The following is a 27,322-nucleotide window of genomic DNA, read 5'->3' on the forward strand; positions in this document are numbered from 1 at the left end:
TTGCTTGGGCTTTTGTTAAATGTTCGTATCATATTATTTGTTTATGCTAAATTAAAGTGAAAGCTCCAAAAAAAAGAACGAAATTGAAGTAGTATTCAAATATGGCAACCCCCACTCCACAGCGACCGCTGTCATTTATCAAATTGCTTGGGTGAATTTAAAAAATTGCCTTCATCTTATTAAAAAGGCACTTCAATTTACAATTACTAAGCTTACCAAACTGCCAAACTTTCGCACGCTTTCATACTTGTTACCAGCCGGAACGACCTTAAGCGCCGCGTTTGGTTTGGGTCCACTCCATTCAAATTCGACTTAATTTCACTTTCGGTCGCGCGCTCGCGTGCTCGCTCTAAATCGCTTCCAAACCCTTTTAATTAATAATCTTGTCGTACACTCTCGCTTTTTAGTGAGACGCCACTTTTTATGTGCTTTCATTACAATTTTTATTTTTTCATTTTTTTTTAATTTTTTGTATTTTTATTTGTTCGGCTCAACACAAATGTGTCCGAAAGTTTACAAGTGCCGAACCTTTCCTGGCCGCTCTGTGTGCTCTTGTATGTGTTTCGCAATTTGTTTGGCCATGAAAGGCTTACAAAGCACGAAAAAAAAACGTGAAACTCACACTCTATCCTCTCTCTACCCCGCAAGCGCCCTTCCTCCGCGCGCAAGCCCTTTGTGCCAGTCTAATAAATTTATTTTTTTATTTTTTATTTTCTTGTGTTTTTGTTTAATCCCGCATTTTGCGTTGCATAAGTACGTCCTTACCCCGCCATTGTTGTTGCAAGCGGCGTGGCGGCTGTTGCTGTTGCTGGAGCTACTGCTGGTGTCGTTTCGTTTGTTGGGTGATAACATAACACGCCAAAGCAAACAATGCATGTTAAACGGATTTCGGATTTTTTCTTAGACAACTTTTATATTTACCGTATTTTATTTTTCGTTGTTGCTGTTTGTGTTTTTGTTTTTGTTTCATTTTTGTGTACCGCTTTTTCACATTTTTATTTGCGAGCGTTTTGTTTGTTTTGAAAGGATAATAGCTGCCGTGCGCCCTAAAGTAGGCAACAGCTGGCAATGTCGTATGAAGCGACACTTTTTCAAAGCGAGCTGCATTAGAATTTCACTTTTATATTGTCGTGCGTTTTACAAAACCTAACAACCTAAAAATAAAATAAAAACAAAAAAAAAATAAAAATAAAAAAAATCGCAAAAAAGTTCAGTGACTTTTTGAGAAAAAACTTCAAAGCTCCCTTTTTGTTTGCACAAAGTTGTTAATCCGGGTTTTCTTCGTCATCACACCTTTCGGCTGCTGTCGTAATCCACTGTATTATTTGTTTATTTAAGCAGCTAAATATACTGCAGTTTAAATATGTCGCATATGCTGCGATGTTGCTATGTTTCTATGCTTGTGTGTTTGTGCGCTTCTATGTTTGTATTCGTGTATGTTTCTTTTCGTCTTCTCCATTTGTTTGTTTGTGTTTTGCGGGATTAGTTCAAATCCGCTTTAACTTTCTTTTGTGCGTCTATAAAAGCTTTGCTTGCCTTTCTAATTAACAGCAGATTAATTTGAAATGTTCGGTGATACGCGAGCGATTGCTAATATACTGCTCTTGGCAAATATTGAAAGTCCTTAAACGGGATTAGCATTTAAATGGTATTTATTAAGGGCAACACACTTTATTTTTTTTGTATTCTGCATGTTTTTGACAAGTGTTTTTAAGTAGGTCTGTAGTGTCATTTTTATACTTTAAGGAGTTAGGTAATTAATGTCATACTGCGTACTTGGTATATATGATAGCGAGCTTAAATAAATTAAACTTTTTGGCGACATTATTTTCAGACGGTCGGAATTGCATTAGTTTTTACGAGTAAGTCTAAGATCTGACGCCAGCTCATATTTCCGAGACCTCCAAAGCGGGGAAATTTATGTGCTCAGCGCTACGTGTGACATTAAAACTTACCAAAGTATATCTTAAATATTGATTTTTTTTATAGATGTTAAGGCTTTAGGCTGCCAATCGCTCCCAAAAATCCAAAAATCATTTTAATTTTGAAATTAACTTTAAATTATTATTTATTTAGGCATAAGAAAATAAACATGTGATAATTCTTTCCAATAGTTTTATTCTCACGTCTTTGTGCTTCTTTACACTGGCCATATTTTCCTCCAAATATTTAAGCATCTGGCATCCCTTCGAAAAAAAAAATACAGTGAAACTTCCATAACTCGAACTCTTGAATTGACAATAGAAGTCCAAATTTCATACAATTTTCCTTCCATAAATCAAACTTTTCGACCAGAGCATAATACAAAATTATAAATTTCACTATCGAGGCAGAATTTTAAACGATTGTTTTATTTTATTATATTTTATTTTATTTTATTTTATTTTATTTTATTTTATTTTATTTTATTTTATTTTATTTTATTTTATTTTATTTTCTTTTATTTTATTTTATTTTGTTTTATTTTATTTTATTTTATTTTATTTTATTTTATTTTATTTTATTTTATTTTATTTTGTTTTGTTTTGTTTTGTTTTATTTTATTTTATTTTATTTTATTTTATTTTATTTTATTTTATTTTATTTTATTTTTGGAAATCCCACGTTGATTTTAATTTTTTTCCTTTTCGAGTGTGGCTAATGTTCCCCTCCACCCTAATTTAATTCACCCTTACTTCTTATAAATACATATTAAAGTATGCCATTACATGTATTTTATATATAAAAACAAACATTTAGTCATATTTCAAAAAAAAATTCAATATTTTTCCTCAACCAACCTGAAAAACTGCCATAACCGTTAAAGTTACAAATTTATTTGTTTGCTGTGCGCGTGCAATCACATTTTTTTACGCTCTCCAGCGGGCGTTTTTTCAATCAAGCAATTAGCCGCCGTCGTCCAGCCAGTGGAGTGTGTGCCGCGTCTGGCGCACCGGCAGGCCACTTAGCATAAGCACACATGTGTGTGTATGTGTATGTATGCTACTTGATTAACAACTTTTTATGAATTCGACATTTAACACAAACACACTCGCACACATGCAAGCATAACTGCAGGCGCATTAACATATCTGTAAATTTATACGCTTTAAATGTAGCGTGACGAGGGCGACGCCGCGTAACTGTTTACAACGCAGAAGTATCTTCATTAAATCAACAGAAACCTTATAAATGCTTGTATGTAGCATTCCACCCTTTAATGAACCTCTCAAGTGTCTGTATACAATTTATAAATTTTTTATATTCATTTGTGAATGAGTGCGTGTGTGTGCGCGCGCGTATTTATGACTTTGTTTGTTTATTTGCTTTTGACGCGTGTGTGTTCTGGCGCTTTAACGCTCTCTAATGGCGGGGTTGTCATCATCATACGGGCCATTGTGTTTGTTGTAATAATTATTATGCATTTTTTTTGTTTTTCAACGGTAAATATTTTACGCTTGCGAGTTAATTGCCGTTATCCTGCTGTTATCCTAGTGTGTGCGCACATCTGCAGAGAAAAGTTTGACACGCAATAAAAGTGTTGATTGTTTCGACGTTCCATTTGTTTCGTATTTGTTTTTTTTTTGTTTTTGTATTTTTGTTGATTCCTGTAGAATTGCTTATTTTGCCAAGCTTCCAACCAGCTGTTGGTGGTGGTGGGGACGCGTATAAAAATGTTTGCCCTCGGGACGGGCACAACCAAGCAACGGAAACAGCAGCGCGCAAAGAGGGTGGCCACCCGTTCAGTGTCGCATTGTGCCACACAACAACAAAAAATAACAACAAAAACAAAAAATCAAATATAGCGATTGTAATATTCATAGCGTGAATATTTTATTTTAGAGCAGCCATCAAAATTTTATTTTCTGCTTTGCATCACATTTCAACCATCAATTCACCGTAGCACAGAGCGCACGCCGTGTGATTTGTGGCGTTGAGTTGTTTTTTGCGCAATAAAATTGACACTAGCGAATTTTGAATGACAGTATATAAATATTTGGATGAGTATGTTAGGTATATACATACATAGATACGAGTTATTTTGGCTTCAGTTCAGTTACTGGATCACAATATGGGTCTCTCAAGGTGAGTGTGAGATCATAATTTGATACTTTGAGGATTTTTGGGCTCTGCGTTTAGTCATCAGCACTCAGCACTTGAAGTAGATGTAATAAAATTTTCACTAAATCTAACTTGAATCGGAAAGTAATCTCGAAATAAATTAGCCAAGGAATATGATCAAGCTCATATTTTACTTCTTCTTCTTCTTGAGATCTATCCATCGCTTGCTCATGCACATTTTGAAAAAAAAGGACTACTCTTAAAGACATTTAGAATGTTATATCATTTTTCCTCTTTTTTTCTATTCTCTCTCATGAATTAGATAGCCATTGATTACAGTTCTTCTCCGCCATCACGATGTGTTTCCAGAATCTTGTACTGAATAGTTTCACATGTCAGTACCGTCTTGTACGCGTACTAGCCTCTGATTTAGTCTTTCTGAACCGGGTTTATCCTTTGCAAAGGGGCCCACGGAGTCTTTCGTTTGATTATCGCCGAATAAGAAGTGTTCCATCAAATATCGAGACCGATATGATGGGATAGCTATGAAGGAGCAGTTTGACTAACGTCTTATGTTATGTGGCGAGTTATTATCCCTTGGATAGATACATATAAACTCGAGACCATAGTATAGTCCAAAGAAGGATTTTTTATATTCCACTCTATTCTGTCTACAGAACCTTATATGTGATTTTAAATGTCATGAAACCATAGTTGACCCAAATTATGAAATGCTTTTGTAGCGAATTAGATAGAGCTAACTTAAGGGGTTATATACAGTTAGGATTTTCAAAAAATCGATTTTTTTTATTTCATTTTCTTAATGTACATACATATATTTAAGAATACACACAGAAAATTTCATATCGTTCCGGTGAATATTTTCAAAGTTATAATCAAATTTGAAAAGGCATTTCAGAGTGCTTGGAAGTACAAGGTCCAAACTTTAAACGCGGCTAGACCGATTAGTCTCAAATTTTAACACGACCTTCTTAAATATATTTTTTAGTAATTAATCGAAGATTTTTTCTCTCCGATTAATATTTTTCTTTTATAAACAATTTAAGGCCGAAATTTCGGTGAAGAATCGATTTTTTTTTTTTGAGAAACCGCCATTTTGTCAAAAAATTTTATTTTGCTTATTCCTTCGATTAATTACTTGATTTAACATTATTTTAACGAAATCTGTTTGGTTTTTTAATTTCGGATGATCCAGTTCCGAGATATAGTGGTCACCGCAAAACGTCTTTTTTGAGAGGAGCTCCTGGAGATCAGCTGTAGCTCTTTTTTAAAGAAATATTTTTACTAGTACTAAGTCTTAAAATACAGTTAAAAGATACCATAATATGTGTATAAATTTTCGGATCAATATATTAAAAAGTTTTCTCAGAAAAAAATCTGGAAAATTCACTTTTTTCCGGCCGTCTAACTGTATATAACCCCTTAACTTAACTTTAACTACACTTACCACACGATCTTGACACCACATCACTCTCTTGAGAACTCTCCTGGTCCTTTATTGTATATTTGATTAATCTGCTATTGTTGGCGTTCTAATTGGAGAGGACTGTGGTATAATTTCACACTATTTCATTGCCTGATATAAACAACCTCATATTAATCTCATGAATTTCTTTCAGCAGCCTCAGTAAAGAGTTAATATGTAATTTCACGCATTTCTTTCACTCTGAATTGTGTAATTCCATTGTTTTTTAGAGAATATAAAAAATGACTGTTTGACGCCCTCAAGATTTAAGACTAACTTTATAGCTGCTCATGCTCATACAGCATTTACAAGTGTCCACATACAGTTATACATTGACACACACACTCATTTGCATATGTAAATGTGTTTGGGGCACATAAAAATATATTTCATTGAGTCGAAATCATCGCCATTTGCACCAGTCAACTAGCACTTAAAAGAGCGTCAAACAGTCGTCTACTAATAACAACAAACAACAGCAATGGCAGTCAGAAAATATGCGAAAACAACTCATTTTCAACCCTTTAACCTCATGTTTTTACATTTTACGATCACAATTTACGACTTTACGATTTTGCGTCTGTCAATAAAAATGACTTTTTTCGCACACACTGACACACACATGGATACACATGCAGATATACGCGCTGATAGAAACACGTAAAATTTTTTGCTGCATTTTTACAATTTTTCTGTTGGTTGCGCTGTTTCATCTACGTTTTTGCTACGCAAAAGTGCCGTTACTAAGTGTCTACAAATGTGTTTGTGTGTAAGTAAGTCTTTCGTGTGATTTTTTGCATGAATGAAGTTGTCTTGACAAAAGTATGCAATGAATTTTCAGCACCGTCTTACTACAAATACCTAAAAAGTACCGAAGAAACGTTGAAATTCTTCGTCTTTGAAGATTTAACGCACATTTTCTTTAACAGATTTTTTAAATATTCTCTAAGACACTTCTTTGTGGACAAAATATGTTGTGTTTGCAGATGTATGTGTATCTCCTGTATCTAGGTGTTGCCATGTTGCTAAGCTTATTTAACCTTTTCTTCTTTTGTACACAGTGCGCCATAAAAATATGTTTTCAGATATTTTTTATTGATAAAGAAGTATTAAAATGTTTGCTATCAATGCTTTCTTCACAGTCTTAAAGCATTTTTTTCAAGTCTTTCTCACTCTTTACTCTATAAGAGAGCATTATAAAAGAGAAATACAAAACCATACAGAGATTTTCATTTAAGTATTCTTATGAATATTCTTTGAAGTCTTCTCTGGTTGTTTCAGATTTTCTTTAAGTTGCAAAGATTCAAAATTTTAAAATAATTTCACACTTTATTCTATTTAAATACTTTACTAACGAAAAGAGTCGGTAAGAGAAAACTGCATTAGCAGTCTCTTTCGAGACAAACTTCTCTCCATAGTCTTACCAAGCACATAGTTAATATCTACTTCTGTCTCACTTAACAGAGTTAATCTAGTATTATAAGAAGATTTTTGAAATTAGTTAAGTGTAGCCTACCGTGAAGTTGTCTAACTGAAGTTCTGGATTTCATGATCTCAACAGTTTATTTAAATCATGATAATGTTTCGACTTTAATTTGGAATATTGGACAAGTTCTGACCATTCTAATCAAATAAATGTGCTTTACAAAATGGTATATTAGGCTGGTCTGCCTTTTTCATTTATTTTCGTTATACGGCCGATATCAGAATCAATAGCTCGTTTGATTACTATCTGAAGAATCAAAGTTATCGATGTACAAAACCAATTCGACAACTCCCAGTTTATAAAATAATCTCGTTAATTTACATTGTCGAAACCATCCAGATCCATGATTTCGCTTCTAGACTCATTGTCAGCAGAATTTTTCTCCATACTTTGGCTTTCTCTCTCTTTCTTTTCTGGTAAGAGACGAAAAATAACTTTCGGTAGAAAAGGAAATACTCCGAAAAAATAAGAGTTTGATGTATTAAAATAAATGTGCTATGTATATGGTTCAAACCGATTTACTCAATTTACATATTTGACGGAGCGAATCACTCTTTTCATTCACGTATTTGAACTCATTTTATTTTATTTTATAGTGAAATATCGAGTGAAATAAGTCTGCAAATTGGGTGACAAACAAAATTTCTTCTTAGAGTCTCAGAAAGATTTTTAATGCATATCAGACAGCGCCTTAATTTTGTCAATTAACTAATTATACATTTGCTAATTGACTCATTTAGGAATATGTCTGAATACTTAATTGTATCAAATGTTTAATTTATTGAAAGTGCTTCTTAATGTCTCAGTTTTAAGGCATAACAACTGGTTTAATTAACTAATTTAAATTTTGCTAATTGACTCAATTAATAATTGACTCAATTAGGAACATATCTGAAAACTTAAATGTCTTCAAGCTTTAATTTGTAAAGGTTGGAGTATTTGTCATCATTGGGTAGATTTTCTTAGTAAATTATTTGATGATAATGATTTCCGGTCTAATTGTCAAAATTTATTGAAGACTGACTTAAAATTAACTTAATAAACATTGACTAGATATGTATATGTTGTTTTTTAAGTTACTGCGTCATCATTCGACATAAACTTACATAAGCTTTAAAAAGCTTTCTACAGTGGAGTCTTCAGTTTACGATTTGGAGAACTCAAATTATAAACAGAGTATTTTAAATCATTTAAATGACACATTAATGAGCACAAAATATAAAATGGACTCAACTGAAATGCGCGTTGGATACATCAACCAACGCTATGCCCACATCTGGGTACACCCTTAGAAAACCTTAAATATTTTTATGTCTTTAACCTTTTCTCCTTTCATCTCTGCTGCTCTCTCTAAATTAATAATATATAAAATTATAAATGTTTTGCATTTTCTGCCAATTTTTCAGATTTTCGGTGAACCTTGGTGTGCGGCGCATTTAACGGCTGAACAAGCGCAAGGAACGCCAGCAGGCAGGACCTTGGACCGCAGTGTGAGTGTGTGCGTGCCTACGGAAATATCGAGCGTAAATGGCAAACTGAAAGGCGAAAAAATTCCAAAAAAAAAAAATCACACACAAAAAGGGCAAAGAACGAGTAAGGACTCGCATGTTAAAACAAACAACAAGTAAATAATAAAAAACAGACAGCAACAAAAACAATAAACATTAAGAGCGTGTCGTTTAAGTGCTTGTAAACCAACAACAACAACACTCGAGTGTCCGCGTGCATATTTACCGCTGATTATAGCATAGAAGAAGTGAGCTAGGAGAAAGGTGAAACGCCGCAGCAGCAACAAAAAATTAAATAAATGCGCAGCAACAACAATAGCAACAACAACAAGCGCTTACAAATATTTGGCACGAAAATAAAATGTTATGGCATTGCAGAGGTGCACGCATACAGCAAAAGCTCATTAAAAGCAAATGTTGCTGCCAACAACAACAACTACAATACTAGCAAAAACAACTGTAAATGACATTAGCTCTTCCTGCAAGTGTTGGTAGTGTCAGTAGTTACAGTTATAGCGCAACTATTTTACAAAAGCAAAAGCAAACAAAAACCAGGAAACAAGAATTCACGAAACATAAAATTAAAGTGTTGCCATTCGCAGCCAAAAACAACAATAATAAGCGTTTACTTGATGCCATCATTGTCACTGCCCCAACGTCGTTTGGTCGTCGTTTGAGTCAGCAATTACACACTAACAAACTACAAGTGAGCACTGCTGAACAACTCAACAAAAGCAAAAACATATATAGGTGGCAACACTGTAATTATGTGTAATGCCAAGTTTTTGCTGCCACAAACAGCATGAAAAGTATACAATTACAAAAGGCAACAATTCTAGACGCATCAAAAACTATTAGACATACTTGCCAGCCTGGCAGAGACATTGTTGACAATTACAACAACAATAATACCAACAACAACATATCAAGTTGAAGTGCAAGCGTGTAAATGTAGAATTTTATTTAAAAAGGAAGCATTACAAAGTATTAAGTGTCAAGTAGCAACTAGCAACTAACTAGTAAAACAACAAAAATAAGAAAAATAAAACTCCAAAGTTTCCATTAAAACTTATTCGGTTGGTTGCATTCACATATAAATGACGGATTGCAGACACGTGCAACAAAATGGCAACCCCGCAATTTTCCCAAAATATTATCAATCAAAAAGTCCCATTTGTAAATGCTGCGGAGCAAAACCAATTAGCAACAACAAAAACAACATGTGTAACAACTACAACAAACACAAGCAAATGTTGTCTGCCGGAGAGTCGTTGGGTGCGCAGAAAATGTTATTGCACTGCATTGAAGAGCCAGCGCAACAACGACAATGGCAACAACAACAACAGAGAAAACGACAGCAACAACAGCAGCAGTACTCGTCACTCGCTGCATTGGCTCAACCTAGGCTGGAGCGAACAATTCCTGCTGATATGCATGCTACTCGCCAGCACATGGGGTCCAACGGGCTGCGACGAGTCACAGGACTTTCAGAAAGCGAGTAAGTCGAGATTTTTTATTTTATTTTATATATGAATTTTAACAAGAATTGTACATTATAATTAGTGTGTACTGTGAATAAGTAGCGAATCCGGCTGATTTGATTAGAGTTCTATTAGAAGAATCAGAATATAAATACCATTATAAAACTAACTTTCCCTTAATAGTTCGTTTTTATTTTCTTCAAAATTTTATTTTGCTAAAAAATAATAATTAATTTAATTTAATTATGTGGCAACGCTATTTAAGAATTAGGTTTGAAAGGTACCTTCTTACACATATATATTTTTTTGAATGAAATATATATTTTATCTTAGAACATACAATACTAATAAAAAATAGGTGGCAACTCTATACACATAACTGCTCAACAACATGTCTTCTGTACTCATACATTTTATAATTTTAATACTTTATATGTTCCCGCATTTTATAAATTTTTGGACTATACATTTTCAAATAGGTGGCAACATTAAAAAAATATGCATGAAAAATAAATCCCACTCAAACCTCCTAAGTTTAATAAAGCTATCAATTATTGTTTTATATTACCCATTTTATTTAATAAATTCATTGTTTAATTCAAAACCAAATTAAAAAAATATAACAGGTGGCAACCATACTGAAAATATATTGTTAACTTAATATTTTCCGAAACTCATTCAGTTTGATACCTGTACCTGAAGATTTTATTATGTTTTAAATTTTTCATTTTGAAATTTCATTTATGTGGCAACCTTTATAAGAAATATTTCAAACAAAAAATTTCCAAATACCTTCAATACCATCAAGTCTATTATTATTAAACAAATTTAAATTTTCTTTTATAAAAACAATTCATATAAATTAAAAAATTAAATAGGTGGCAACACCATTCCAAAATAATTTTCACTACCTTCTCAAACCTGTTTAGTTTCATAAGAATATTGTAGGTGTTTTATAAAACCCGTTATTTCAGTTAAACATTTAAACTCGGTGGCAACCCTATCGCTTATGTTTATTATACATTATCTGAATTTTATACAAAACTCTAACTCACCAATAAAAAAGTTTTTGTCTGAAATAGCTTCTCCCACAAACATTGTAATTGATCGTTTCTCCTTCTAACAGGAAAAAAGCTAATTTAATACCGTTATGTAACCGTTAGTTCCTCACCACACACATACATATGTACCTACAACAACTGAATTCCATATGATATCATTGTATCTGACAACTGACAAGTATGTTAAGTCTTAATTTCCACTAAGTGACTATTTCAGCAACAATTTGCCACACAATGTGTCAAACTTTAAATGCATCAACATTAAATGCGCCAACATTCGTAATGCCATAAAATGAAGCTAGCTAGTTGGCTGTTGGCGGGCTGCCTCTTAACAACGCGAACCGCGCGCTGGAGAGTAATGTGGAAAATTTTTGTAATTCCAAAGCGATTTATGACATTAAATGATGATTGCTTTTAGCTCTCTGGCGACTACTTGCTGGCAGCCAGCATGCGAGCAAGCGAGCGAACACATTGCATTATGAGTTTTCTAGTGACTTGCGATGGCAGTGAGAAAAAAATGTAAGAATTTATGAAAACATAAATGTATGTGTGTGTGTGCTTTTGTGTGGATTTCCGCTTAAATATAATGCACACATTGACATTCGCTGGCGTGGCATGGCGTGGCGTGGCGCTGCATTGACAACGCGCTAAGTGGAAGTCAAACATGAAGACACAACAAACACACGCCCACAAAGCATATATGTATGTCTGTATATGTATGCATGTGTATGTCTATAAGCAAGTTAGAGTGTATGTTGCTGCATTTAGCAAATGCTGCAACGCGCGCCACATGTGCTGCGACTTCCTTTTCAACGTTTATTTTTTTGCTCTCTTCAAATTCACAATCTGTCATTGACAGCGCCAACAACATACACTTATACATGTAGACTTATATATGTATGGGTGTCCGTGTGTTCAGTGTTGCATTGCGTTTTGTATTCGTTTTTTCACTTGCTGCTTTGCTGTACTTCACTGCATTACTGCCGGGCAAAAGCTGAGTGTTTGGCAGCAGAAGAAATGTGCAAAGGACAGCATTTAGCCGAATATGGCAAACCACGACTGTGCTGGCAATTTTAAATTTGACAAAAAAATTCGGCTCACATACACATACATATGAATATACACACTTTTGGTTGTAGTGACCAATTCGCACTTGAGAATTGTACTTTTTTGTTAGAAAGTTGCCATTTTTTAAAGACAAAAAATTGTTATAAAGCAAAAGCGAAGCGAGAAGATAGAAAAACTCTTCTAGTCACTTAGGAAACGAATTCAAAAGTCTGCGTGATTATGATAAATCAATATGTTAAGGAAAAAAATCCTCGGCTTATGCTCCGGAAAGTATAATAAATGTCGACAAATGGCTTGTGCTGAAAAACGTCTCATATAAATGCACATAAATTTCATGTCTTAAAATACTAAATAAATTTATGTGAAATATGATTAGCATTGAATAATAATAACTCAATATAATAAAAACTATTTTTTTTTTCCAGAATTTTTTTTTTAATATATGTAGGTGGCAACGCTGTGTACTAAGCTTGTATTATTAATCGAAATCAGAATATTTTTTATGAAATAAAAAAAAAAATTAAAAATTAATAACCTGAAAAAAAAATATTTGGCAACCCTATATCTCAAGCTTGGAAGTAATTTATTTCTTAAATTAAATATGTGTTGTTTTAATTTTACTTAAAAAATGTGCAAAAGTCGAAGCAAAAATATATGCAAAAATTGAGGTGGCAACTCTGTTTCTAAAATTTTGCTATTTTTAAGTTTCTTGAAACTTTCCTTACCGCATTAAAAGCTATATAGAAGTAGTTTGTTGTTCACCAAAAAATCCCAATAGAATTTTGAAAGTTTAGTTGGCAGCCCCCATCAATTTTTTTTACTTTATCCTGATTTAATCGTCAATTGTATCACATTTTTGGTACTTTTATTTATACTATATTTTACTTGACAACCCTATCATTTAAAGTTAAAAAAAAATCGAATTTTTTAAGTTTAGTTGACAATCCTCAGCAAACGTATTTTTTTATTTTACCAAGTATCAATTTAACCGTTAATTGCATCACATTATTTGTATTTTTTTATTCTATATTTAAATTGGCAACCTTATCGTTTAAAGCCTTTAACCTTAACACTTATTTGTAGCATTTTTAAGCCTTTTCATAAACCCCTCAGAACATTCCCACGACTAGTTTAATCTATTCAGCAGAAATCACGCATAAATTAGTCTTCACTATTTCTTACTTCTTACTCCATTACCAAAGCAAGTTTCCTCAATAATCTTCTGAGATTGCAAATCTGTTCTAAGAAAATTAATATCTGACATTTCCGCCTTATCTACAACAACCACAAAATGCCAGTAATCTTATGTTGTGCCCCTCACGGGCTTTAGTGCTTGAGTAACAGACACAGATTACGAATTTCGCAGAAAAAGATTAAGAACATCTATGTGCGTTCTCAAATTCACTTCGTCATTAATACAGAATCATGCAAATACATTTACATCTGCATATGTTTGAATGAATGCCACGCTGCAATTGAAAACCGAGAAGAAGGGTGTTAACTAACACCATTACAAATCCCCAGCTAATAGCGGCACCTGTGTAATTCCACTGAAAAACGCATAAAAAGTGTGTTTATGAAAACAACATTTACACCGAGTTCCAAGAATCATTTGTTGCATGCAACATCAAAGTACTTAAAATGCTGGCACTCATACGTACGTAAATGTGCGTGAGCGGCTTAGAGCTACCCACATATACATATGTAGTATACAATTTTTTTATGCTGCGAAACACGGAAGAAGTTCTGTGGAAAATATATTAAGTATCGTAAGTAATGGAAGAGGTAATGTGTTGCTGAAAGCAAGGTAATGTACCTTTACGGTTATGAATTACGAGAGAATAATTAAAAAAGAAACATTTTGAGGAAAGTTAACCGATCTTCTGTTGCAGTCTTTTAACATAAAAATAAATTTCGCCTAAATGTAGGCAACAACTTTTTACGAACATATATTACAAATAGGTCGGTAGGTTGGAGTGCAGCCTTATTTTTATTTTTGGACTCAATTAGCACTCGGTGTGCCATTGTTATGCAGTAGTCGTAGACCTTTTAATACTGCTAGCACGTTTCATCTTTTAGTTCAAACCATTTTGTGCTTTCGATGCAGTTTCTTATGTCCAATATGCTTTTAATAGACATCCATTCGAGGTTTGATGACTCATGGATACCAAGTATTCTATGTTGTTCAAATTCTTTATTGAGCTCTCTCCTGATCGAACCTAGCGGATATGTTATTAACTCTCTATCGAAATCATCTATAAAAGCTCCTGCCTTTGCCAACTCGAAATGTTCCTGTGGCTGGGAACCTAGATCATGTCTAGGTGTAGTTGGTCCTCCAGTGAGCTCAATGCCTTCTTACAGTTATGGAATATGCTGGAATTAGTCATTGGCGACGACAAGGCCAAGAGTGTCGCCTCGTTATCTTTGTTTATTGTTGCTTTATATATCCTCTCGTAGTTATTCAAAAGAGCTTATCAGGCCTTCTCTAAATCTATACCCAGTACTTCCGCTTGGAAGCCGAGTTCGGTGGACGGATAGAGAGGGATATTTATATGTATTACTAATAAATTTCAAAGATATAAAATCGCCAATAAGCTTCCACGCGAGAAAATAAATAACAACATAAACCAGTAGTGGTCCTAAGTAAGCTATAATCCAACTAGTCCCACATGATCGCCATCAACTGCAACATAATTATGCTGCATACTACTATTGCAGTCCAGCACTTCCACAGCATGAATTTGATTTAATATCGCTTGTTGCATCTGTTTACGATGAGAAGTTGCTGCTGCCAGCGACGCCGCCAATAAATGTTGGGGCGGACAGACAGACAGCCATGCGAGCAGCGAGTAAGATGCATGTGCACGACAAACACGAACGCAACGCATGCATATTCCAAAAGTAGTGGGCGTGTTAGGACAGGAAATGGGGGGAGAGTGGCACGACGCAGGAAGTCATTCACAAAGCGCACACAAAAATGAGAAATGAAATGTAAAAATAAAAAACAGAAAAAGAGAAACGCACAATAAAAAATGAAATATTTCGGTGTGTGGCATGTGAAAAAAGAGAGCAGCGTTAAAAACGCTTTAGAACTACAACTTGCGAAGCGACCGCATGCCGCCAATGGCCTTGAAGACGCTGCAATGCGCCGCGCAAGCAAAGTCATAAAAGGCGAGTTTATGTGTTACCCAGATGTCAAGCGGTTGACTCCGAGTCGGATAAAGGCGACACACGACTTACGATTTAGCACTTGCCAGGGCTTTCGTACACGTTAACTTGCTTGTGGCAAGTACTCGGAACACGGTGGGTGGCAGCGGCGACGGTGACGACGGCGTTGCTACTGCAATTTTATTGCTCTGAATGTGGTTGTTGTTGTTGTCGTTTGCGCTCAATTGTTGCCACAAATGCATGTGTGGTATGGAAGAGCAACGCGCTGCCGTTGCATGAGGGTCGTAAAAATGCAGTCAACATGGTGGATTTCCGGTGTGCTTTCAATGCTTTACGACTTTTTGATTTCCATTTGAATGCGCTGTGTATGTGAGTGTGTGTGTTGGTGGTTGCAGTCGCATATTGCACATGCAAAGCGCTGTTATAACATTACTTTTGGCACTGACTCACTTTTCATAGTTGAACTCGATTTTTCATGTACATTTTGTTGTTGCATTTTTAGTTGTTTTTGTTTTTATTGCTGCGCTGACTTAATGCCACAGGTGCCGCGCAATTTAAACTGCTTGCTCTGTCAGCTTTTATATACTTGTACTTGCCGCACATTCTTTTATCGATGCTTAAGGCTAAGCATTGCAGCGCTTTCATGCAACACCAGCATATTTCAAAGTTAATTGCCATATGAAACTGTTTTCTAAGTGCAACAGGAGCGCATCTATTCTGAGCGCTCAGCTTGTGTATTAGAAGATGCAGCAGATAGGTTGCGGGTATATTAAACTCTGTTGCTTAGGTTGGGGTAAATCTTATCTTGCTTATGTATGGTGGAAATAAGAGATTCTGGAGGCTTTTTATAGATTCATTGATGCTAAGCTCGTACCTTTCAACCATGCATGAAACACTTACATCTCGCTGTGTGATGGTATTTGTGACCTACAAGAAGGTTAGCAGTGATGCATTCTACAAGAATATAAAATAATTTTAATTGGATTGAATGGCTTGATAATGCAAGTATAATGTATATTAAAATGTGTGAATTTCCGTAGTATTTTTGACGCATATATTTTATTCATTTTTTTCAATTGAGAATCCAAATTATACAATTTTTTAAAGTGGCAACCTTTGACGTATTTTTTATTTGAATATAAGCCATTTTAGTTATTAATATTTTATTTAAAGGGCAGACATTTTTGTATTAAAAACTAGTTGGCAACCTGTTTCTTGTTTGAATACCAACCTGTAAACCAAGAACCTTTCCAATTTTTTTACTAATAAATATGTATTATATGTATTATTTTCATTTTAATTAGTACATATAAGTAAATAGTAATCTTCAGGCATTAAATATTCAGATTCGTATAAATTTGTATTTAATTATATTTAAAGATCTATGAAATGATAATATATTATGAAACTTAAAATTTTGAATGAGTTATCATATTGTGGAAAAATTAGAAATATGTGGCAGCTCTAAGAAAAAAGTGCATTTCCTTGTGCCGTTTGAATGAAAGTACTAGGTACTAGTCGTCCCATTTAACAATGCTGGGAACGAGTCGGAGCTCCGGTGTTCTCTTGTGCTTTAGCACTGAACCACTTGATCTCTTGCAGGGTAAACGCTGGTTAACAACTAAAACCTGCTCGATTGCGAGACCCTTTTGACCCGAGTGGAGGACGGGGGAACTGTGTGCACTTAAAAGGGTTTATCTTGCCACCGAACAATGTGGAATTTGTATACATGCGATGAGGCTAGGAATCCTCCCAGACGCAAACTGCCATAGCGTATAGAGGAAGGCGACTGTATAGCTGTACAGCGTTCGCAAGACAGCAGGAGGTTGGTACATCATGGTAGTCATACTTTAGGCGAACTTTCCCCATTATACCTGAGACAGGCATGTAGTACATATTGTAGTATGCTTCAGAAACCATATGTGTATCACCGGTGTTCCGAATTTCGTTTCAAAGCAAATTGTGTTCCGTACTACAATACAGTTCTAGAACCATTGAAATTTTGTGGGGTTGTGAAATGTAATACAATGGATCGCATTGAACACACCGAAAGCTTTAAGCTCTTCTGCCACAATCATATGTTTTCTGACATTTTGACATACAAAAAATAAATTAAATTCAAAAGTAGTGAGAAGTAATAATTATAAAGGAAAATAATGTTTTTAAGATTGCTTGCAGTTATATCTAAGCCAGGATCCATTTTCCTGCCTGTTATTCATAATTATATTTGCTAGAATTTATTTGTATCAGCTGATGGATGTAAACATAGTACAATACTACATGTGTTTCACTATGCTGGTACATAGTTTCTTGAGCTTTTATTGTCGTACACATTGTAGTACGAAAACCATATGTCTGCCTTAGGCATTAGACATTAGCCGCCTCATAAAATTTGTGATAGACTCAACACGTTTCGGCGATACGTACAGGGTATTTTTGCCAAAAAAATATTTTTAATTTTTGCTAGTAAAATATTTATTTTCTCGTACTTGTGTGTTTCATTCGTTATTGTTGTAAATAATTATCTACATAAGTTCTAGAAAGTTGGTAACCCTAATATATATATATGGCATATTATATTTTCCTTATACCATATAAATGTTTCGGGAAATTTTAAATTTCGTAATTGGTTGTAATTGGCAACTCTTAAAACGTTTAATAAAATACTCTGCCTCATACTCAGCTCGCTAAAATAAAAAAAAACATACCCGTAAAATATTTTCCATAAAAATTTTTGTATTTATTTATTAATAGTGGCAACTCTGTGAGGAAAAAATTGATATTGTGAAATTTTCTTTATTTGACATTAAAGCTAAAATGTTTGTACATATATCTTTTGTTTATATGTATGTATATTTTTTTCAAAAATAGGTGGCAACCTCTTCCGTGTTTAAGTCTGTCTTAAAGAATGTTGCTTGAATCTCTTTAAGGAACTATTTTATAATTTTTTGCTATTTATAAATATATATATATATGTGCAGTATATGTATTGCTGTAAAATGCAATGCACTGAGGCTCACGAATGAGTGACTTTGTATGTGTGCCAATATGCATGTAGGCGGACAAGCTCTTTAGCACTTGTAATTGTCACTGCAATGAATGCGTAAACATATAAACGCCAACAAATTCATTCATCGCAATGCACTTGCTCCTCCTTATACCCACATATATACATATTTATATGGAATATACAGACATATGTATACTTATAAAAGTATAATTCACATGTTTATTTGTATATACAAACAGTCGTCAGTGCATGTAGCCTTGTAGCAGCGCCTCCAATGCATTTTATTTTATTTTATATCATTTATATCGCTTTTGTTTTGTAGTTGTTGTCTTGTCTTTTTGTTGTTGTTCCAGTTGTTGTTTTCTTTTCATTTGTTTTTGTTGTTGTCACTGCTATTTGCGGAAAATACAAGCGCCAACATTTCCTTTTCACATTTCAAGCAGCAACACATATGATGGCGATGGTGGCATGCAACAGGAGGAGTGGCGGATGCGTGTGTGTGTGTGTGTGTTTGTTGTTGCCGACAACAGCAACGATTATTGCTCTTTATGCGCACAACAGATAGCTAGAGTTGTTGTTATTGTTATTACATGTTGCAATGTTGCTGTCATTATCGGTAGGCGCTACAACTTTTTAGCACTGACATGCGTTTCCTTTCTGCCACACTGCCACAACCCAGCTGCGCGGCACATGCAGCAAAGGTCACACACACACCCTCCAACATGCACATATGACTACAAACTCATGTATAATATGAGCGCACAGCTGTTTCAATCGGTGTCGCTCCCTCCTGCTAGCGCACGTAAATAATGGTGTGTGTGTGCGTCGCATTTGCTTGATTTCATTACGCAGCGTCGCTTGTTTTCTGTTTTTGTTTTTTTTTTTTTTGCCGAGCGCGCAAGCGAGCGAAATGTTAGCGCCAAATGCAAATGAAATCGGATTTTCTGGCATCTCGCAAACTTTTTGGACATTTCTGCTGCAGCGCCACATGCAGATGCGCGGCGGTGTGTGGTGATGCGGGTATGTGGGTGTGTGGTGGTAAAACCGCAAAATTGTACAACATATGATGATGTGGCGTACGTGCCGTGCTATGTTATGTGCATCATAATAATTGTGTTTATGCATATTTGGTTAGTTTTTGATTTGAAAATTCCACAGTTATGTGTTTATTTTATGTGACATTTCTATTTTATATTTTAGCATATGTATAATGGCAAAAGGTCACGCAGCTGGTTTATGAATTGAAATTCGTAGTAATTAATGTCCACATAGTAGAGAATGCATGTGTTTTCTCATTAGTTAGAATCTGAGAGGGTCTGTGCTTAGTAATAAGTAATACAAATGTTAAAATATTTTTAGACTCTTTCAAATAGATACAGGTTTTTTATTATAAAGACATTATTCCATTATGCTCTGGACTTAAGTAAAGCATTTGAAAAGAAACCATTAATCCATTTCGAGGTTTCCTTCTTTTTTTAAAGAAAAAAAAACATAGAAAAATTAAATTTAATTGTTAATATTTATTATCATTCGAAAGAACATTCTTTGGCATTAATTTCTTAAAGATTATCTCTTTCAAATGTTGGCCGCGGCTACGTCTCAGATGAGTAAAAATTTCGATGACTCGTTCAATCAATTCGACTGGTAGCTTGCGAATGACACCCGTGATGTTTTGCTCCAAGACCTGAATCGAAGCAGGATTGTCCGCATAGACTTTAGACTTTACATATCCCCACTGGAAAAAGTCTAACGGTGTGATATCACACAATCTTGGTGGCCAATCGACCGGCCCAAACCGTGAAATTAGCTGCTCATCGAAGTGTTCTCTCAATAAATCAGTTGATTGATGCGATGTGTGGAAAATTGCACTGTCTTGTTGAAACCAAATGTCGCCAAGATCACGAGCTTCAATATCAGGCATGAAATAGCGCCAAGTCATTACATACGTCAGTCCGAGTTGCTGTGGGAGAGTTCGGGGTCTCAATATGGGTGATGATGTTGCGAATAGTACGCTCAGTAGGCCGATTATGTTGACCATAAGTTGAGCGAAGTGCGCGAAACACATTCTTTACAGAAAGTGAATTTTCGTAATAAAGTTGAACAATTAGTAAACGTTGTATAGGCGTAAGTCTTTCCTTGATGAAATGCCAAACAATACTGAACAAAAATGACATGACAGCTTGACACGACTCACGAAATGACATGACAGCTTGACACTTCAAAAAAAAGGCTATTGAAAAAAGTTCCTCTATTTGGTTCCCAAGATTGATTCCATAGATAAAGAAATTTGAAGAAGATGGTGCACAAGAATAGAAATTTGAATTTGTTATTGAAGGAGAATAAACTTAATCAGGATCAGGATTGCTTTATACATTTTTGGATAATTTAATGGGGAAAATCAAATCCATAAAGCATGTGTTAAAAAAGTATTGCTAATATTGTTTATTAATCTACTAAGAGCCAATTTGTCTATACACCCGAATCACCTGTCGTGTCTTTCAAGATAACGAAGCTACATACTGCTGACTAGTTACAAGCCACTTTGCAATATGATTTAGATTTCGAAAATTGGAGATATTTTTCGCAAGTTTACTTCACGCAATTGCTTGCTCAAAGTTCTTTTTTTATTTTTTTTATTTACAAAGTAATTGTTTTTGTCAGGAAATTATCAAAGAAAACACCTTTCTAGGACATTACGTTACGGCGTAACTTGTTTATATATTCTTAATTTGCATTATTTTAAGGTTATGTTAATATTTAATTTCTAAGAAGTTTTTTTCAAATAATTTTGGAAATAAAATGGACTACTACATTCGCAATTTTTTTGCCCAACTAGTTGATAGTAATTATAATAAAAAGTCTATTTAGAAGAGAGTTGCCACATTTTTTTACTATTAAAGTAATATTTATTATTTGATAGCAAAAGGAGCGAAGTAATCTATTTATAAACACTTTCATTGAGTAGAATGTCTAATTAATAAATAAGTATAATCCAAAGTTATGTCTCATAATATTCATATAATGGCTAACGCTCCATTTCATATCCATAATCTGCACTGGCGATTCAACGGCACACCCAAACTGTAATTGGAAATACTTTCATGCCAAATACCAGACAGACAGCAGTCAGACAGGAATTCATTGAACGGACGGCATTTCATTACAAAGACTGCGTGAGCGCTTTCAATACAATTGTGTTTATGATTATAGGTGTGTGTATGTCTAAATAGATATAAGTGAGTCCTTGCACTGGCCAAACCCTTTCACCCACCGGCGAAATGTATGTGTAATCGATGATATTATATGCGTTATCACATTTTAGCACGCTTCCGCTGGCCATATAAGTAGTGAGTGGGGGAGTAAGGGAGCGGAGTGTTGACGCTTCGATGAACACCTGGTGGCTAAGCGTGCTTTTTAATGGCTCCCAGCTGATTTTACTTAACTATTGACATTTGCTGTGCTGGGGAGTCAAGCTCATACACATATATACATACAAACACATATATGTGTGGAACCATAACTCGTTTCAATTCGTGCAGATTAGTCATATTGCCGAGCGATTAGCGAATGGGTGGTCCTATGTCTGTGTTTGTATGTATATGTGTATCCTAACAGCCACTGCGAATTGTGAATTATGACAGAGCGGAAAGGCGACTTCCAGTTTTCACTAATTCGCGTTCCGTTAGCTTACACAAGCACACACACGCACACACGCATACACCCTGGAATCGCTTGTAAAACCCTTAAATATGCAGATTATAAAGGGGTCAAGTGGCTTGCCATGACAAAAAGTCGTTAAATTTTATTTTATTACTTTCCTGTTCTTTGTGTGACGACGCTCACGCTCATGCTGCAAGGGAAGCCAACAGTTAGCTGGTAGCTCATACACATACATATCTACAGCTACATATATTTGTCGACATTTAGGATTTGTAGTTAATTGAAAATTAGTCAAAGGGGCGCACTTAAAATGCTACTGAAAACCGGGTAGCAAATGTCTTACTCTTGAGTCTGAGCAAAATATATGGTTGGTGGTGGGAGGAATGGGGTAAAAGTAAATCAAATAAATTGCGAAACTCAAGTAGTTGAGGTGTGTGCCTGCTGTGTGTTGCATGTTGGGGGCGGGGACAATCAAAAATAAGTGTCATAATTGATTTCAAACACGCGTAGTAGTTAAGCGGAACGGGTTAGGGAAATATTTTGGTGGTATGGGAGAAGTAGAAAAAGCAGGGGACAAGTAAGAATGAGCGTATAAATAATATATAATGTATATTAAACACAGAGAGAGTAAGCTCTTTAAAGGTTTGGACAAGCATTCTGAACTAATTCTGCTCAGGAACCCAAAGATTTATTAATATTTTTGAGACCTTTACATTCGCGAAAAATAATTTGCAGTCTCTTTACAGTCATATAAAGTGTATCTTGGGTATTTTATAAATCTTTTTGGCTTGATCCTTCTTTTGTTACGTAGGCACTGTCTTTCTTTGTGAATAGATCTCCATCTTTAAAGCTAGATTTTTTCGTAAAACAGAAGAGTTATAGACCGGAAAAAGAGTTGTGAAACACACTACATATCTCACTGGCGTTCCATCGAAGCAGCATAGTTTTCAAGTTCTTGGTAGTTTTACTCTATGTATCTTGGTTTCTTCATAAAACATTTTGGCCTAGATCTGGAGCAACTTTCGATACTTTTAGTACACCCGCACATTGTTAAGTGGTCTTGAATGATAAATTCCTCCTAAAACTTCTAGAAAAGATAGAGAAAACAAAAAAGATTCAGGAACAAGCAAATTCTAATCTTTCGTAATAGTCCGGGGTTCTCAAAAAGGCTTAGATCTTATCAAATACTCGTCTTTTATGATAGTCAGAGGTTCCCAACAATTATCATTGCTTTTGGTGAGTGAAATTATTGAGCTTGAGATCGACGTCAATTGATCATTTAATACACGATCACTGTGGTAGCGACGTCTTGAGTTACAAAAGAAATCTTCTCTGGCAACTAACTTTTAAAAGGGTTCATAGAGATGTTATATAGATTTGAAGAGTCTGATTATCAGCTGAGAAGAACAGTAAAAAACAACTTTTGATGTCTACTAGCATTGTATAACAAAACTTTCACTTAGGTATAAAAAGAGGAGGCTTAGTTTAGAGCGAACGCTTTAAATTACTCACCAGTGTTTCCCAAACTTTTTTTTTTTATTTTTGAAATTTTTAGTTTTTTAAAGCAACTGTACTTTCAACGCTGTAAATACAACAATAAAGATTTAACACGACTAAAACAGCACTCTAGGATTTGCGGGCGGGATTAAAGCAAATAATGCATGCCAGGTGTGCAATATATCTGCGTCATTATCTCATCCATTACATCCTATTATAGCAATAATTACCGAACCTGGCAATTATCAATATGTCATAAGCGTATGAAGCAATTTCAGAAAAAAAAAAAATCGAATTATGCTAATGAAAGTACGAAAAAATCGAAATTTTTTTAGACTTTAAATTGTTGAATGCATAAATTAAATAAATTATTTTTGCAAACAACTACTTACACACACACAGCCAGTTAGTTAGTTATTAATGCCTGCCCTGTGTTTATTTGCTTGTAGCTTATAATACAGCAACAATGCGTTAAAGGATAAGCTATGCGGCAAAAATAATTTACTCTAATGAACAATTATTCACCGCCGACGCACTAGCTAACGGGAACTGGCAACTGGGAACTGCAAACACATCCGCAGGCTGACCATTTCCCTTCACATGTATGTGTGTGTGTGTTTGTTTGTGCGTGTGCGTGCGTTTGGGGAAAAGCCTTTTGCGTATGTGCAAAAACAAAGCACATTGGAGAGAAAAAAAAACGCACTTAAATCCTGTTAGACTGTTGCCACAAAATGATTAATGATGTTGCCGGTCATGTGTGCGCACATATGCACTTAATTAAATGTAATAATTCATTTGAGCAGCAAAATACACAGCAATATTTAAATATGGTAGTAGCTGGAAAAAATAGCAAAATCATCGGCGTGCTGAAAAAGCGTACGCATATAATAATAGTAATAAATAAAAAACAATAAAAAATGGCAACAAAATGAGTTGCGTAAATGCAATACAAATGTGTGCGTGTATGTGAGTCTGCTAAACTTAAATTCACCACAAACATATGTAGATTGAAATCATTTCTGTGTTCATATTTACGCATAACTATTGCATAAGTTATTGTTGCTGTTTTTTTTGTGTTGTGGTTGCATGCCACACAATGGATTTGCTGCATGTCATCTACTTTTCGAGATAAAGGCAATCTGCTCAGCTACAACAAATAGCATTAAAATAAGTTTCAACTGAAAATTCTCTTGTAAAAACATTTGCTGTTTTTGCTCTTGAAAATAAATAACAATTTACTAGCTACATGAAGGTAGAACAATACAATTATCCAACTTATCCAATATGAGTTACTTATTTATTAAGTGCAGAGATAATATTGATTACTTGTTTATTTTTGCTTACTTTTTAGTTCAGCGATCAACCTTTTGAGCCTTGATAATTTAATTTTGAGTTCAGAGTTCACCATTAGACTAAACTTACGTCAGTATCACCGATCATCTGTGGTTAGATTGTAATAATTCGGGTTTGTTCAATAATATGAAATTGTTCTTGATAATAATCAAATGCTGTTCCCTTTAACATATCTTTTAATTTTTGGTGTTCCTTATGTCCTTTATGTATCTTTGATGAATCAGTGAAGGTTTGAAGTGGTCCTTCTAAGACCTAAATAACCTCCAAAGTAATTGATTACCGCCAACTAATCGCTCATCTTTACGTAAGGTCTCCCGAGAGAGCTCATGAATAGTTTCGTCATAAATGGCCTCTAAAGCTGCTAAGCTTGTGGAGTGACATTGTCAATAAACTCGTAATAAGATTTGGATGTTTACTAAATTGGAAGCTCTAGAATCCCCGCACACTACCATGTTTTCTCTGAATTATCATGTGGCCTTGATAAAGTATTTCTGTTCAACAAGTTTTATAAATGCAACTTCGGAGACATCGTCAAGAAAATCGTGATGGGTCGTTGTCATTATTTTCCTTGCAAGGCCTTACATCCACATAGATGATGTTCCACTGTCTCCTCCTCTTCTACATCTTGGCAGCTTCTGCAATAGTCATTGCACACCTACCAATCAGACAATGACCTGTTAACACTCCTACTGGAGTTTTCACGTTGTTTCTTTTAAATTACAATAACCGGTATGTGAGGCCCTTATTCCATTCAGGCCCCGTTTCTCTGCTGACTGAGAAAGTCAGAGATTGTTTCCGCCGAGACTCGGATATGTCTACGACGTATTTGTCGATTAAACACCAACAAGTGGTTAAGGGCATGTATGGTATATATGGTATGGTAATGTAATTATAGAGCTGTGGCTAGTCTGGCTAGTTCGTCCGTATGTTTGTAGGTTTATCATGAAATAGTCAGATAGTCCCATTAATAGCTCAAGGCATTATCTTACTATCTTCGATGAGCCTCTGTGAGACTTTAGTGATTTCAAGGCTGTCTGGCTGTCTGTAAAAATAAATATGTTTCTTGTTGTTAACAACCTCTTTGTTATAGAGACTAGGCCTTCTCTGATTGCAGTAATCTCTGCTTGAAAAACACTATAATGATCTGGATGTCGGAAGGAAATTTTAATGTATAACTTTTTTGAAAAGACACCACCGCCTACTCGTTCGTCTAGTTTGGATTCATCTCATCATTTGTATATATACTTATGCCTGTATTCTTATCAATCTCGACCCTATCCCACTCCTCTCTAGTAAGAAAGGACGAATTTAAATTTATTTCTGGCAGATTACGAAAATCCCTGTTATTAGCTAGGAATGAGAACTTTCTATGAAAGTCTCAAGCTAGCTCTGAGCCAAGTTGTCTCAAGCTCTTCCCTTCTATCGACTTATTGTAAATTATATATAATATAACTTAGTCAAATTGATTTATGTATAAGTTAAAACATTTGAAATAATATCGAATTTCAGATTTCCGGTTAAACCCTCTTAGAGTAGTTCACAGTTTGACGGAAACTAGACTTTAATCTCAACAAAGCTATTTCCAAACTAATTCCGTACTAAAAAAAGTATCTTATTTCAAAATAGCCTTAAACCAGTCAAAGTAGTTACAAAGTAAGCTCATAGCAGCTAACAAATATTTCCAAACTAGTCGAATACTAAGTCTTAATTAATTCTAATCTAGACACAAATTAGTTCAAAATTAATCTTAACTGGTCCAAAACTTCTTCCATGCAACTTCTGAACTAGTCCTTAACTTGTTGCGACTTCCAAATCAGCAAATTACCGTTTCATAATTCACACTCAAGCTTATGTAATTAAAATTAGGAACCCAAAAGTTGAACATATTGAATGCAGTAAATAAAAATAAGCAAATTTACATTTTCCAATTTCCAAATGTCACTAAATTAAGGCTCAGTAACTCAAAGCCCTTTACTATTATTCAACAAAAGTAAAAATAATTCAGTGAAATAACCTAAAAAGTAAGTTCATCATTTAAACACAAATTACAGTAAATGGATTCGCCGAAAAACTGTGCATTTTCATTTCGATTTTCATTTCGATTTTCAATTTGCGCGCTGTGTGAAACACAAATAATATTAAAAATGTATTGGCAGCACCAGAGGCGAAATGGTTACTTTCTAATAAATAAATTGCGCGCGTTCGCATATTTAAATAGACGGCAAACGAATGCGCAAACAGTTTCATATTTTATGTATTTTGCAACAGCGCTCTCTCTTTCACTTTTTACTCTTATTTCCACAACCAGCATTTTGGCGGTCGAAAATGTGCCAAAAATTGCTGTTGTTGTTATTGTTACATAACGTTATTCGTACAACTGTGAATTGATGAAAAAGAAAATGAATTTTTCGAATATCAATTGAATGGGAAATGAAAGTTCGCCACTGCATTCGTAATTAAAATGCGAAATTCCCAATAAAAAGTCAATGCAATTACAATGCGA

The 27,322-nt window shown here is 34.7% G+C and overlaps 1 protein-coding gene across 3 annotated transcripts in view; it reads left to right on the forward strand.

The window, feature by feature from the left end:
* The window catches only part of LOC105211383 (hemicentin-1), a 454,397-nt gene that overhangs the window by 283,697 nt on the left and 143,378 nt on the right, over positions 1–27,322 (forward strand). For all 3 annotated transcript variants that reach the window (XM_054226373.1, XM_029039671.2, XM_054226375.1), the window contains one exon: positions 8,420–10,019. In XM_054226373.1, the coding sequence (XP_054082348.1) occupies positions 9,647–10,019 (373 nt within the window). In that variant the 5' untranslated portion in view covers positions 8,420–9,646. The remainder of the gene's footprint in view (positions 1–8,419; positions 10,020–27,322) is intronic.

Source organism: Zeugodacus cucurbitae, chromosome 2, assembly GCF_028554725.1.
Source record: "Zeugodacus cucurbitae isolate PBARC_wt_2022May chromosome 2, idZeuCucr1.2, whole genome shotgun sequence".
In the NCBI taxonomy this organism is placed as follows: domain Eukaryota; kingdom Metazoa; phylum Arthropoda; class Insecta; order Diptera; family Tephritidae; genus Zeugodacus; species Zeugodacus cucurbitae.